The sequence below is a fragment of the Micropterus dolomieu genome, linkage group LG14 (assembly GCF_021292245.1).
Source record: "Micropterus dolomieu isolate WLL.071019.BEF.003 ecotype Adirondacks linkage group LG14, ASM2129224v1, whole genome shotgun sequence".
Classification (NCBI taxonomy): Eukaryota; Metazoa; Chordata; class Actinopteri; order Centrarchiformes; family Centrarchidae; genus Micropterus; species Micropterus dolomieu.
This window is the reverse complement of record NC_060163.1, coordinates 1,507,438-1,522,606: the sequence shown is the minus strand read 5'-3', so window position 1 is coordinate 1,522,606 and position 15,169 is coordinate 1,507,438. Positions and strand designations below refer to the sequence as shown.

The 15,169-nt window shown below is 40.5% G+C and overlaps 2 protein-coding genes across 2 annotated transcripts in view; one reads left to right on the top strand and one right to left on the bottom strand.

Annotated features, from left to right (window-relative positions):
• bms1 (BMS1 ribosome biogenesis factor) overlaps window positions 1-6,825 on the bottom strand; it is a 654,080-nt gene extending 647,255 nt beyond the window's left edge. Inside the window, exons 1-6 of the mRNA XM_046069162.1 lie at window positions 6,692-6,825; window positions 5,149-5,329; window positions 4,734-4,924; window positions 4,091-4,170; window positions 3,346-3,534; window positions 3,055-3,197 (exon numbers count right to left, since the gene is read on the bottom strand). Coding sequence (XP_045925118.1) covers window positions 3,055-3,197; window positions 3,346-3,534; window positions 4,091-4,170; window positions 4,734-4,924; window positions 5,149-5,321 — 776 coding nt within the window. The 5' untranslated portion in view covers window positions 5,322-5,329; window positions 6,692-6,825. The remainder of the gene's footprint in view (window positions 1-3,054; window positions 3,198-3,345; window positions 3,535-4,090; window positions 4,171-4,733; window positions 4,925-5,148; window positions 5,330-6,691) is intronic.
• Window positions 1-15,169, top strand: part of LOC123983052 (caveolae-associated protein 1-like) — a 66,381-nt gene that overhangs the window by 12,925 nt on the left and 38,287 nt on the right. The window lies entirely within an intron of this gene.

The following is a 15,169-nucleotide window of genomic DNA, read 5'->3' as shown; positions in this document are numbered from 1 at the left end:
AACGATCACTGTCATCCCTCGCTGTCCAAATCCCTGTTAGTCAAGCCTGGGGAACTGTACATAGACCCAGAGAGGGCCAGAGAGGAGGCGGACAGGGCTGCCAAGCATCAGCTGCTCATCTCATCATAATTACATTCCTTTCATTAGAATTCAACTGAAGGTTGAAGTGCAAGTACAACGTAACATTTCTGAATGGCTCATCTGGTGTATTTGCAGAAAGTTGTTTTTGAATATGGCACTGGAATGGTTCATAGTATCCATATCAATGTTATCACTCACAGGAGGAATTATTAATGATAGGGTTCTGCGGTTACTCACTACAAAGGATTGTAGGGAGGCATTTGCGTGTGTGTGTGTGTGTGTGTGTGTGTGTGTTTCTGTGTGCTCCTACATGATCAGAGTACCCACAAACTAAAGTATGTCATAAAAACAACCTCCAGTGATAGTCTACAATGGCAAGCTTTATCTTGCAGTGAGAGCTGAAGGCTTGAGCATGAAAACAGCTCAGAGCTGCTTCGCATACACGTGTCTGCAGCCTTGGAAACACCTCAAGAAATCCTTATTCATGCTAGATTCATGGATGTATCCTTACAAAGCACCTATATGTTTAAATAGAAAAGTGTTGTTTGAAGCTCCACATCCTGAATACACAAAGAAGCCTGTTGTGTTTAAACACTGTAGGAAATACTGTCATCACATGTTGGCCACAAAATAACACAACAATCTGACAAGATCAGGAGAGAATGGAAGTGATGGAAATATTAACAATGGATGTGATAAAAAACTGATTGAAGAACTGTTCTACATTTCAGGACATTTCTTTAGTTGCTTAGTTTCTGACATTACATTACATTTACATAGCTAATGCTTTTATCCAAAGTGACTTACAATAACTGTAATAATCCATGTGGATATAGAATCATGCAAGAATATCTACTTGAACTGTTGAACTGCTTCTAGTGCTACATTTGAAACTATAAGCAATAGAGAGTGTTTTTCTTATTCATGGGCCATGGCGCAGTCTGAACTGATATGTTCTTTGTCTGCATTGGAAAATGTGTTGAAAACATGGGTTTCTGCTGTCCTGATGGCAATGGTGAGCTGTCCATTGTGGAGCCAGGACCACAAACAGTCGAGATTGAGTGGTAGCTGGGCCCCCCTTGTTGTTGCAGAGGACGAACTGGAGCGTACGGTTTGACCATTTTGACCACCAGCAGCCAGTGCTAGTCAGTTGAAGACCATTCAGACACAAAATGAGGAAGGTAGGATGTCTGGGACAATAAATTGAAAAGGTCCCCCATGCATGATTTAATGCAAAAACAGTGAAGGTTTTTAAATATTTAACAATTATGTTATTCATAATGCAGTGAATTACTAATTACTAAAAACATCAGGACATCTTATTTTGGTCACCCACAGCGGCAAATTCATTGAACTATAAGGTAGGTAGATTTATATTGTCACAATATAACAGGTTATATAGTGAAATTGGGTTTGTAACTCCCTTCTGCTGTGTAGCAGACAATATACATTAATACAGAATCAATTATAAGAACGGTAAACAGAAATAAACTATATTCAATGATCAGTGGAGCAGTGCTGAGGATGAAGTAGAGTTTAAGAGTCTGATAGCTTGGGGAGAAAAGCTGCACTGCAGTCTGGTGGTGCGGCAGCAGAAACTTCTATGTCTCTTCCCAGAAGGCAGCAGGGTGAACAGGCTGTAGCTGGGTGGGTACTGTCCTTTAGTATCCTTTGGGCTCTGCGCAGGCAACTCACCTCACCGATATGACTGATGCTCGGGAGATGGGTACCAATGATCTTCTGAGCAGTTTAATCACCCGCTGCAGAGCCCTCCGGTCCTGGCCCGTGCACATCCCATGCCAGTTATTTTTCCAGTCAGGATGCTTTCTATTGCTCCTCTGCAAAAGCTGACAAGAACTTGGCGTGGGAATTTGGCCTTCTTAAGCTTCCTCAAGAAATCCAGTCGTTTCTGAGCTTTCTTCACCAGCGTGGAGATGTGAGACGACCATGTCAGGTTCTCTGTGATGCTGATTCCCAGAACCTGTCAGGCATCTTTGGTGGTCATGTTAAATTTGAAATTCAAACAAAATGCACACACTACCTTTGTGCTTTTTAGCCCTCTTGTTGAATTTAAAACTATAAGAAGTCATTTAAAAGTGTGTGCTTTTATCCACGCCATGGCATTGCTATTGAATTGTGGATACAGTCACAGCATGCTCTGCTAAACTGGCGCACACAGCCTAAGCGTTCCTCGCTCTGAACAGCCCCTTTACCTGGTCCGTGCCTAAAATATCCACCCGGACTTGTAACGTAAGTTAATAGTCTACCAATTTTTTTTTTACCGAGTGAAGTTTGTGCGAGAACACATGCACATAAGACAACTGCTGCCTCCCGCAAGCGTGCGCGCGCCCGAGCACCCGATGACATCGTCCATCCCAAAGTTTCATTGCAGACATCGTCCGATGGAAATTTTGTAGACCTCGCCCAACCCTAATTGGGGCCTTTGAATTATATGGACACAGCCCACAGTATCCACTGCATCCAAAGAATTGTCTAATGGTGCATTCAGCTGGAACTCTCCAACTCTTATACTCTAATATCATATTGTAATTAGAAGGCACCTTCATCCAGGTATAATTAGTCACTGCTAAATGCATTACTTTAACCAGACCATTGAAAATCACTGTCACACAGATTGATCCTTTAAAGAATCAGGTCACTGAATTAAACACAGTTTGTACACCACCCTCAACACCACCCCAAGATGTGTAGAAGCTGTGAAGTGTTCAAGTCATGTCTTAGGACAGACAAAACGCTGGTATGTAAAACAATATGTAAAGATTAGGGTGCAACTACACGAGGAGTTGACGGATCTTTGTCCTCTTTCACTTCACATCATCCATCTACATGTAACAGAGCAAATGCTGTAAACTGCCTGTAAACAAATGGGGCCAACTACTGACTGTAGTGGATTACTTTGATGAAATTAAACTCATGCCAGTCAGGAGATTGCAGTCTCAGGTTATCACTCACCGGTCAACCAGCACATAAGGGTGGGAGGTCTGCCACACCAGAGGACGAAACTTCATGACAGAGATGAAGCGACCGAGGTTCTTCACTTCTTGAGTCTGATATTCACCGTACACCATACCAGACAGATAGAACAGCTTGGCCCCCTGACAGGTTCAAGCACAAAAAAACATAACAACAGTCTTTAATCGGATGGTCACACTCTCGCAGTACATACAACTTATACTATTGCACACTGTATATGAGCTAAGGGGGGTGTTTTCAGCTGTAAAGGTGTAATTACAATAGGTTTACCTGGTAGACCTCAGTCCAGAAGCGATGTTTGAGGTTTTTCTTGGTCTTCCTCAGTGTCTTGTTGTTCTTGAATGAATCCAGGTGAGTCAGCACTCCCATGATACGAGGGAAGCCATGCACCTGGCAGATGTTGAGAAACTCAAATGTCTCCATCTCAAAGCCAAAGCTGGCATCAATCAACATCAAAACCTGGAGGGGGGAAAAAACAATGCACTCATGTAACTTCATTTAGTCAATACGTTATTCATCCCTCAATACTCTATTCAAATCCAGTTATTAAGCTTTAACACGGGACCATTCTGTTGACAAAAGGTTAAAAGGTACATTTATCAGTTTGTCAGTAAGTGAAAACTAAATGTTAACAAGCCTTATGGACTTAAAAACTACCCTCATTGTTGACGACAAAATGTGTAAAGCTGACTATATTACAAAGCACACACTTGTTTTATCATGTGATACTGCCTCACACTCAAATTCAAATTCAAGTCAGCTTTATTGGCATGAATGTATAACACCAGTATTGCCAAAGCTACATATAAATTACATCAAACAATTAATTTCATTTCACTCACTGTCAACCACATATCCTGTTTACAGGGCTAGAGCCTATCCCAGCGGACATTGGCAAAAGGTGCAGTACACCCTAAGGACAACTTTGAGTAACCAGTTTACCTTGCCTGCATGTCTTTGGACAACTGCTTCACATGTCAGTGAAATCAACATTAAATGCACTTGAAAAACTCACCAGGTCCGCTACTTTCGCGAGGTCGATCATTGTATTAATGTCGTTGTTGCACTCCATGAAAGTGAGCCGGCGCTTCTTGCCTAAAGAATATTTATCAAACACAAATAATAGACACATAATGGTTAAATGTCTAATGGTGCACATGTATCCATGTCTCATTACTTTTATTACACACCAAATCGTATTTTTGTGGCGGCTCATAATATTATTCTGCACATGGGTTTGGCAGAGTCTGGTAAGACCTCTGAAAACCTCCCGTGCTGTCATCAGCAAGCTAACACAACCATACTGACAATGTTAACATGCTGATATTGGGGCGCCCTGATGGCCCAGGGGTTTCAGTAGCTGAACATGAACAGCAGTATGCAGTTAAAATCCTGCCATAGACCTTTTGTTGCATATCGTTCTCCATCTCTCTCACCTCTACTGTCATGTCTCCATAGAGGCGATTAATGCAGATCGTTTAGCTAAAGCTAATCGAAGCAAATCCCTTCTTATTCAAAGAATGTCAATCTGTTTCTGTGTAGATAAAGCACTGCTATAGGGCGCAATTATTGCAAAAATAACTTTCCAACAGAGCTTGATGGAAGTGTGAACCCTTTGTAACCCATCTACTACATCAGGAATAAGTAGCCAAACATACCAGACACGATGGTTACGGGTCCACATATGTCCCCAAGCTTCTGTCGCGTGAAGTTTTTGATTAGGCAGCGGATCAGGGTGCTTTTTCCCACCTTGGGAGGCCCAACTACTACAATCACAACTGGAGGGGGTTCCAGGGGAGTCCGGTCTACAAGGGGGATGTGATGTTTTTTGGTCTTTATGTCCTGGGCCCTGAGGAAAAATATACATGAGCGGTAGTTTCACAATGTTTGTTTCATTACTCTATTATTTTCATTAGCTGGTAATCTTGGAATTTACAAAATTATAGGTTATTCCTGTGTTCTTGTGAAAGTGGAAGTGTAAAGGCCAGGATAATTTATATAACATCTTGGATGCTGCAGAGGAAGTCCATCTGTCTGTCAGATGTGTAGCACTACGGAGCCATCAGGACTGACCTGTGGAAGGTCTTGGCCATGCGTACAGCAGACTGAACCGCAAACGCTTTGGGATTGCGTTTCCGTTCATCCTCTTCTGTGGAGCCTCCCTGCTTCTTCAGCTTCTTCTTCTCTGCCTTTGGTCCGCTGTGCTTGTGCTGATGTCGCTTCTGCTCCTTAACTTTCCCGTCCATCCTGTCCGCTAAAGCACAGACAATGCCACATGAGTGTTTCTTCACAGAGAATGGGAAGGACCAAAACAAAATTCATGGATTCACAATTTTTTCATAGTAACTCCAATTAGGACTGGGCAATATAATTATCACAATATCATTTCCCTTGATAAATATCAAATGTTCTTTTAAATTCATTTGAATCCCAAACAAATCAGCACTTATATTTATTTTGTTGAGGAAACTGCACTGAAAAAAGATTTTACTTAATATTAATCATGCATATTTGTTGAAAAAAAGACCGTATTATCATAACTGTTTTGAATGTTCTACCACGACTGATTTGAATTTTAGTTTATCGTGATAACATTTTTGGCCATATCGCCTAAGTGTACCATAAAACGAAGAGACAAAATAGTGTTCAAAGTATAACCATGCAATGATTACAACTGACAGAAATAAAATATAGGATGTTTACTGTAAGCGCACCACTTTCTTAACACACCCCGTTTAGATTTGAATTCAGTTCAAGAATGGCTGTCACTGCAGAGAGAGGTCACTGAAATGATGGTGGTGTCAAAGATAGCCCTTTATGTGTTGATGCTGGAACACCTTATGTGATGTAGTATGCTTCATCTCCACTGTAAAGGTTAACCTGGCAGTTTTAAATGAACATCTGTTCCACACTTAATAAAAACCAGTGACATACTAACAGTTATATTAATAATTCAGACAACAACATGCAGTCACAGCAAACGCTGAAACGAAGCAGTACCACAGTTCAGCTAAACAACAGGAACCTTTTAATAACTTGGGTTGAAAGAATAAGTTCATAAAAGTAGGCTAACAAAACAAGTTAGCAAGTGCCGTCTCTCTGAGAAACGTACTTTTCTGGTAAAGCCATGCAAGTTAACTTACACCATTCATGAACAAACAAATCTCCATTCAGATAACCTCCCAACGCAAACAACTTCCGAGTTACATGACATTGCATTTATTTATTTTTCTCATTGTTGGAGAGAGGCCTTCGGATTCAGCGAAACATAAGTTTGTTGTTAACGTGAACAAAAAAAAGGGCCATGCAACGTTAAGGATACCGGTGTTGTGTCAGAGTTACCTTAGCCCTAACCCTCAGCACAGGGGCCCCAGACTGTGTATTATTTCAGCTAGCTTGTCATTATGTAGGGTCACATTAGTTTGTCTTTAGCTCAGAGTGTAATTAACGTTTTTATATATTAACATGATAAGTGAGGGAGTGTTATATACGGAACACAAGCAACAGCTAGTAACTTCTCTGCCTGTAGGAACGGAAGCTCGCTAGCAGTGTGCGCCGCTTCCATGACATCTGCTAAATGCTCAGAAAATTTAATTAACGTTACTAGTCGCAATACCTGAAGAAAACCCTGTTGTAGTCTGCTCCCAGTCACAGCCAGCTTTCTTTCTGTTCTCACGTGTGTACGGTGCATGGAAGTGACCTACGGCCCGGAAGTGTACGAAGCGTCACTTCGTAATAAAACGAGTGGAAACAAAATCCTAAAAGGTTCCACGGTGAGGAACAAACTCGAACGGGATTCAAACCCTATTCAAGAGCGCCATCTAGAGGCTGGCATGAATGTGGCCTCTACTTGCCGACAGATGAAAAATATTCGGAATTTTTCAGCCAAAGTAATGAAGTGATGAATGTTACATGCTAAAAAGCAAGTTACATTGGATGGAGAGAAACAACTTTTCAAAAAGAACAGCAGAGGGCAGCAATGTCATGTTTTGAACGGAAAGAAGGTGAAAGGCCAGAGGTGTTGAAACTGAAGATACCATTTATTTAATTAAACATAAAACCGGTATGGCTGATGTTGGTGTACTTTGATGAAAGAGAATAAGAACAGACTTTAATATCGTGAATATAGAAGAACTGAATTTGCTGTTTGGTCTCGGACAAAAAGAGGAGACGGTAAAAAGAAATGTGAACAAAGACGAAGAGAGGAAAGAAGATATATGAAGAAGAATAGAAAATGTAAAATAGTTGAATCCAAAGAGGAATAAATATGAAAAACAGAAGAGATGAAGGAAGCAAGGAAATAAAAGAGATACAGACAGAGATATTGAGAAGACATTCAGGCCTTCACAGACAGGGACTGTGGGCCCCAGCAAAGATGATTCAAGATTTTGTCCCAGTTGACGGTGCCAGCAGACAAATTACAGTCCTCTGCATCTATATGGACAAGATTTAGCATCACAACTAAATCATCACAAAATAGATGTAACAATGCAAATGAGACAAAAGACAAAGCAACGAAGAAGACGGTGCTGGAAAAATACTTTCTGTCCAGTGTTTGATGGAAACAAGCCCTTACCTGAACCTGTTCTTTATCTCAAATCTTACGATCATAATTACAATCACTGTCGTCATCATCATCCTTGGCTTCTTTAGTGTCATCATTGTTATCATTAGCATCATGTTATGAAGAGTCTAATAAACCCTGAGCTACCCTCCTGGTTTTCAAAGCCTTTGAACTTCCACTTTAACATCAAGTGCATGTTGTCCTTTGGATGATCCATTTTCACCATCCTCCTAATAATATTAGTACTGTTATAATCATCTGGTTTGCTACATCTGGCATTTAACCCCCACCCTACCTGAAAGACATGTTCATGACACTGGCCCAGAGCCTTTTGACAGTGCATTAGGGCTGCATATTGTATGTCAGTGATCTTTCTTTCATTTGAATGGAATTGTCTCAATCAGCAACATTTCTTTTCTTCAAAATTATTATTCAGCCATGTGTTTTACTCATTCTAACTATGTCAACTTACAAAAATGAACACAGGCACAATCCATTACTAGTTCATTACAATATTGAATGACATGACTGCTCAAATCAAAGAGGAGATCTAACTAGAAAATGTACACATCGTTACAGCCGAAATGTTTCTTTTGAACTTTTTTAATCTTTGTTTATATGAGTAATAGCCAGTGATTATGTACCTCAGAGTGAAACACTGAAAGGACTTGAAAAAGCAGTACAAGCTGAAGTGTTGGAAGGATGTTTCGGTTAAAGTGTGACTGCAGAATGAGGAGCCAGAAATATAATTTAAAGTTTATCAGCGAAAGGTGTTGGCAGAAGTGTAAGTGATGAAGGCAGTTGAAGTGTCATATGAACTGTAAGTTTTAGAAGGAACTAAAGGTAATCCAACTTAGCTTCACTGCATCTCATCCCCTCTCTCCCTTGCCTATCCTCTCTCTCTCTATTGTCACTGTCAAATAAAGTGGAAACACCAAAAAGTTTAACAAAAGAGTAACAATGTGTTAATGCGTCATTTGCTGTGTTGGCACTAAAAGCAGTTGAACTGTCAGTTGAAAAATAGGTAATGAATGGATGCAGTTTACATTTGAGGAATCACTAAGGATGCCATTTAAATCTGTATTGCTTATATGCTTTAATGAGGTAGTAATTGTGTTTTGAATATTTTAATGATTGAGGACAATCCAAAGCCTTGACCCTTTCCAAGCAACATCATAAAATCTGAAGCAGCTCTTTTAAAACATGATTCATGCAACAGTTTGCAAAGTCAGAAACTTTCTTGATTGAGAAGAAGGAGATTAAGAAGATGGATGGAGGTGGAGGATGAGATCTACACAAAAACATGCTAAAAACTAAAAGTGGGAAATGTGAATTCATTTCACAGCTTTTTCAAACCTTCATGTTGCAAATTTCTTTCCATTTAAAAATGAGCATTTGTCTGACTTTTTAGAGATGGAAGAAGTTTCAGATCTCTTATCTTTTAAGTAAAAACAATACCATGCTACCCTGCATGAAGGAGCCACATTGCCATTATGTGTGAATGCAGCCGAAGCCACGCTCCATCCTGTCCACTGTGTCTGCACTACATAGGTGTGAGTGTAGTACGCGTGTATCAAACTCCGACAGACAGCAGAGGAGAGAAGCAACATGCTCAGAAATGACACCATAACGTGGTAGAGACTCTCAGCATAGGTTTTATTACAGTTCAATTCTGGTACAAACATTTATCCGTCAGTGTGGCAGATAGCTTTCTGAGAATTACTCTCCAAAAAGAAAATTTACCAGTGTTAATTTCTAAGTTCTAAAGCACAAGTAAACTCAGCCAGACCTCAACACAAGCCTGCGGGAAATAGCCACATTATCGGATTTTGTGCATATGCAGCCGAAGCCACGCTTCATCCTGAAGTTGAAGTCATTTTATGTGTTGGCCTTCTGCGACAGGGTCCTTACTCCTCAACCCACAGGAATTTTGCCTAAAATGTTCAGTAGCCAAATTAACTATTTTAAAGCATGTAGAGATGAAAGGTCAATAATCATGGCCACTGATGAATAAGTATGGTTGATGAGCATACTTGCCAACCTCCAGACATCATACCCTAAATTGGGAGACCAAACCCAACTAGGCATTCTGGGGATCTTCCCACAGATTGTTATTTTCAGACATTGTTTTTCTGCATGCTGGTGAATCTATGAAGTTATTTTGTTGCCGAAATGTGGAGGAATGGGGGAAGGGACTATTGAAAAATTGGAGAATCTGGAGGATTAAATATGAGTGGCTATGACTGAATATCACACTGGTTTGAAAAAGTAGAGGAGACTAAACAAAGCAGGGTTCTGATTACCGTTTTCAGCAGTTTAGTTTAATGGTGAAACGTGCAAGAACATGCCATTTTCTTACCTTAGTTCTGCTCATCAGCACAACAACAGATTCCTTTGAAAAATGATCAGTATACCCAGACTCTTCTTGCGCCTCTGCTGATTGTGAAAAGATTTTATCCCACTTTGCTGGAAAGACAGAGTTGTTAAGATTTAGCATTACCCACTATCCTGCCTTACAAGATGTTGATCACCCACGCCAGGATTCCTTGAGCTATTTTAGTTCTACTACTCACATGAGACTATCCTCCATCCCTCTTGACATAGGGAAGTTTTTTATTTTTTATGGATTGTATTGGACTCTGTTTGCTATCTATTTTGAACAGTTGTCTATTGGTTGTGTCTTTAAAACCTGGGCTAGATCCTAACCTCCTAGATAATTATCATCCGATCTCTAAAATGCCTTTTTACCCCTCTAAGAAAATAGCACAGTATCTTTGAAAAGTCAGTCTGGGTTTTGTCAGTATCACAGCACTGAGAAAGCCATCTGACAAAGGCATGTGTTCAGTCCTTGTGCTGCTGGACTGAAGTGCTGCCATTGATACAACTGATCATGGCCTTCTTTTAGATTGACGGAGGCAATGGGTTGGCATTAAACTGGTTCTAATCATATTTGTTTAAAAGGAAGTTGGAGCCCCCATGACCGTATGTATGCAGGATAAGCAGTTGACGATGGAGGGATGGATGGATGGATGGAAGTTGTAGCCCCGCTGTGTAAGTTTAATGTAATGTTACTTATACTACCCACAGGCAGGCAAGAGAAGGGAACAGGTGAGCGTAATGCAGTGCCCCTGGATAATGCCGTTCACCCTCTAAACCTGATATGGACAGGGCAGAAAAGAGTACCGGCAGCTTGTGAGAAGCGCCAGTGTGCAAGAAAAAGTCACGGTACACCAAAGGATAAAATGTAGTAGAAGTGCCAGTACCGCGTACAGGTGAGTACAGGCCTTCTTAAGCTCTGGTCATATATTTGTTTTTTGCTGAAGCTGAAGCTCCAGTGGTGGCACAAGGCAAAAAAGTAGAGAGAGAAAGAGAGGAGCTTGTGCAGCAACATTGATTGTTATGCAGATGATACTCAATTATATCTATTCAGAATCAATGTTCAGAATCTTGGAGTTATCTTTGATCAGGACATGTCCCGCTGTTGGGTCAGATGTGCGACCAAGCTGGGCCAGTTAAGCCTGGTCCCCACCTTCACCAGCTTTATAAACTTTGTTAGAAAATACTCCATTAGCTTTCTATAATAATCAATAAATTTGCAATCAAAAACTTCTCTGGAGACGGTCAAGAGTTTATTCCAAAACAGGACACATAAACCCGTACAACATCCCAGCAGGTCGGAGGATGAAGTCAACCCTATGGTCTGCAGACAGCCTTATATACATCTCTTCTGGGCTGGTTTGCCCCCTCCTTTCCTCATGATGAACTTCTTTTCCTCTGCTATTGTGTTGTTTTTACCAATTACCACTGTTCTCCAGCTGTCATTCTTTACTGTATTGTTGACTTTATATGTCTTTATACTATTGGATAAGAAGTTCACCATTTACATTTTAACTTTAGTCTCACCGTACTTTTTAAAGGTTACATATGCTTAATTTGGCACACAATTATATTTTTTTAAACAATTAATATAAGAATAACATAAGTAAAGTTGCATTTTTCATTAATGCTTGGTTTCTTACAGCAATCTTGATGTTATGCTGGCAGTTTTCTGCTTTCTGCTTATTATCTCTCTGTTGTGTTTTTATCAAGCATCTGATGGTTTTTTGGTCATCCTATCTATCGTGATTTCTGCCAGCCTCTGTCGCTTTTCTGCAAAGCAAAAATTCCTTAAGCAAATTCACTCAAAGCTCACACTGGCTATAATAACCAGAGGTTGGAAGTTGACAATCAAACTCCTTAATCAGTAATTAAGCATATAGTCTTAATATTAGCACATTAACACATCAGCAGTTCCTCATGTAATCACAAAACAACAGTAGATAACAGTAGACCAAAGCATGCACTTGTCACAGCAGATTATGAACACCTGAAGCCTCTCCTGCTGTCATAAATCTACAGTAGATAACAGTTGAACAAGGCGTGCATAGTCTCAGTGTCTACGGTCAATGCTCCCACTCAGGGATCTTAACCACAGTGAGCTTGTTACTGCATTCATAATTACAGCACAGCACTTCTAAGTAGAAAATAAGACACATCTCGGTAATATTCAAAGATTAAGAAGTAAGTAAGAAGTAAGTAAGGACAATTAATAATATGTAATTAATGATTAGTACTAATTAAGGATACTAAAATGATCAAAAATGATGACCTGTCCTCTGCTGATCATGCTACTTTCACCAAAAACCTGACTTTGTGGAATAAGCTGGTGTCTTTTGTGCTGTGTGCTAAAGACAGGACATTCCTACTGTGATGGACTATGTTTATGTATGTTTTGTAACACAATTTACACTAATTCTGCTTCTACATTTTAACTTTGCTGGTGTTTTTGATGATGCCTTGCTGTGCTCATTCTGCTCCCAGAGCACACGTGCCAGCTTACACACACATGTGCTACTGCCTCTGGGCAGTTAGATACAGAGAGGACCACACACACTCAGAGCTATAGAGTCTTAACACTGTGATCTTAACTTTACAAAATAACTCTCTAAATGATGACAATAGCTATAGAGTTTTGACACTGTAATCCTAACTTTACACTCTAAAATAATACTTTAAATGATGCCAATGCAGACCACCTTTGCTCTACCAATTAATGATAACAATTAATGATAACAATTTAGGCTGTAATGTTCTAAAATAATTCTCAACACCACATGAAACAAACCACTTTTTTTTCACCAACGTGGCAAAAATCAGGAACATCCTGTCTGAAAATTATGCAAATAAAACTAGTCCACGCATTTATTACTTCTAGGCTGGATTACTGCAATTCCTTATCCCAGGCTGGAGGACTTCTTGGGTCTTCCTTTCTGTATGGTTAGACTGTGGTCACCCTTCGGGGAGGATCTGTTTCTGTTGTCCAATATTCAGCAAACTTGATATGTTTGAACTCATGAAGATTCAGAGCCGTGTCAGCCAACCTCCAGTGCTAAGAATGCAACTGTCACTCCCCCAAAGCATGTGTGGAGGCAAGGGCCCGTTCAACGCTGCTTGCAAGTTTAATTATATTATATTTAATTATATCAGTCCTATTATGATTATCATTAATATTTTCATTGATATCTGTAAATGCTCTGTATTTGTGTAGCGCCTTTCTAGTCTTTTCGACCACTCAAAGCGCTTTTACACTACATCTGCATTCACCATTCACACACATTCATACACTGAGCCTAAGTGCTCAAACAGAAATTAACATTCACACACATTCATACACTGGTGGAACAGCCGCCAGGGGCAATTCGGGGTTCTGTATTCGGGGGAACCCGCGCTACCTCCTGAGCCACCCTCTGTACCACTGCTACCATTACTGTATGTGGCTCCTTCTCTCTCGGTCTCACAACCCAACTGGCCGAGGCAGATGGCTGCACACTCTGAATCTAGGTTCTACTAGTTTTCTACCTGTTAAATGTGCTTGCTCATGGGGAGAATTGTTGGGTAATATATTAAATAATAATATGATAAATATTACAAAGAGTATGGTCTAGACCTGCTCTATTTAAAAAGTGCAATGAGATCACTTCTGTTATAAATTGGTGCTATATAAGTAAAATTAAATTGAATTGAATCTGCTGAATCTGTAGTCTGTTTTAAGTGACTGCTGAAAACTGATTTCTACAGGTTAGCCTTTTTTTAAAGACCTGCCTGTTTTCCTTGAATATTCTTTATTTTGGTCCTTTATTTTAATCTTTGTAATGCATCATGCATTATATATGTGTAAGTATATATGGTTGTATGTTTGAATGGATTTATGTACATGTTGATGAATGGATGGTTGGATTTTGTGTGGATGGATGTACGTGTGGACTTATGGATGGATGGATGTATCAAGGTATCAAGATAATTTATTATTTCATTTATTATACAACACAAGGTTGTACAACAAAATTAAAGTTTGTAATTCCTTCATGCCACACAAAAAATCTGACATTTGGAAAACGGTGTTCATCCACTTTGACTGGATTTGCCTCCTCAATTGCAATTGCTTGCTCCAGGAGGAGGGATGACAAGCCGAAACAACCGCAGTGCTGTCACCAGATCTTGATTGGCCCGCTCCATCTGCTTGTTGGTCTGCGGTCAGTAACCTGTGGAGAGGCTGGAGGTAGATGAGAACGCTTGCTGAAGGCACAGATGGAGCAGGCGGCCACACAAGCAAACGTATCCGTAGACATGGATGGGCACCAAATGTCGTCGTATAAGGAAGAAGGTGCGGTGAAGATACTCAATATGTCCCAAAGGCATATTAAACGCTGTATTCCACTCATCTCCCTCCCAGGAACCATGGCTGCTGTTGGGAGCGAGTGCAGACAGAAGGGAAAATGGCAAAAAAGTAATAACTGTGGACTACTCAAATTGTGGGTTATGGCGCTTAAGACATGTTAGTCCTAACACTACTGGAGAACAGGGGGAGGATATAACCAGAAACTTAATGGAGAGTCTTCCATCCAGCGTGTTAACATCTGAAGCCTCACGTAAAGCCTAGTGCAGACTACACAACTTTCAGCGTCAGCATGTCGCTGTGCTGTTCAGACTAAACGACTCACACACTACACGAGCTGATGACTCTGTCACCTGATGTCTCTATCTGGTCTTCAAAGCATGTTTTGTCAGAAAACACATGCGAGAAATGACACGGGAAATGACGCGAAACTATGTGCGAAACAGGAGGTGTTTATTGTTATAAAGACATAGAAAATGGGTGAAAGAATAGATTAGCACACACGGGCAGCAGGGATTGTCTGTGCTACAGAGAGAGTTGGAGGTGCGAAAAATATTTTGTAATGAAAAAAAGCTGTCTGCTCTGCCAGCTGCCTGCTCACACTGATTAGTGTATCTTGATGTTGAGTCGGCCAACAGCTCCAGATATTTATCATGCTAGATATCTGTCTGGCGTTGGCCATGCGTTGGCGAGCCTTGTTGAGTAGTTCATATTTGCAAGCGGCGATCAGTCGCTGATTTGCCCCCGGTCACAGCCTGTCTGTCGGCAAGCTCGGTGACCTGCAAATTGAGCTTCAAAATCATGTGGTGTGAACT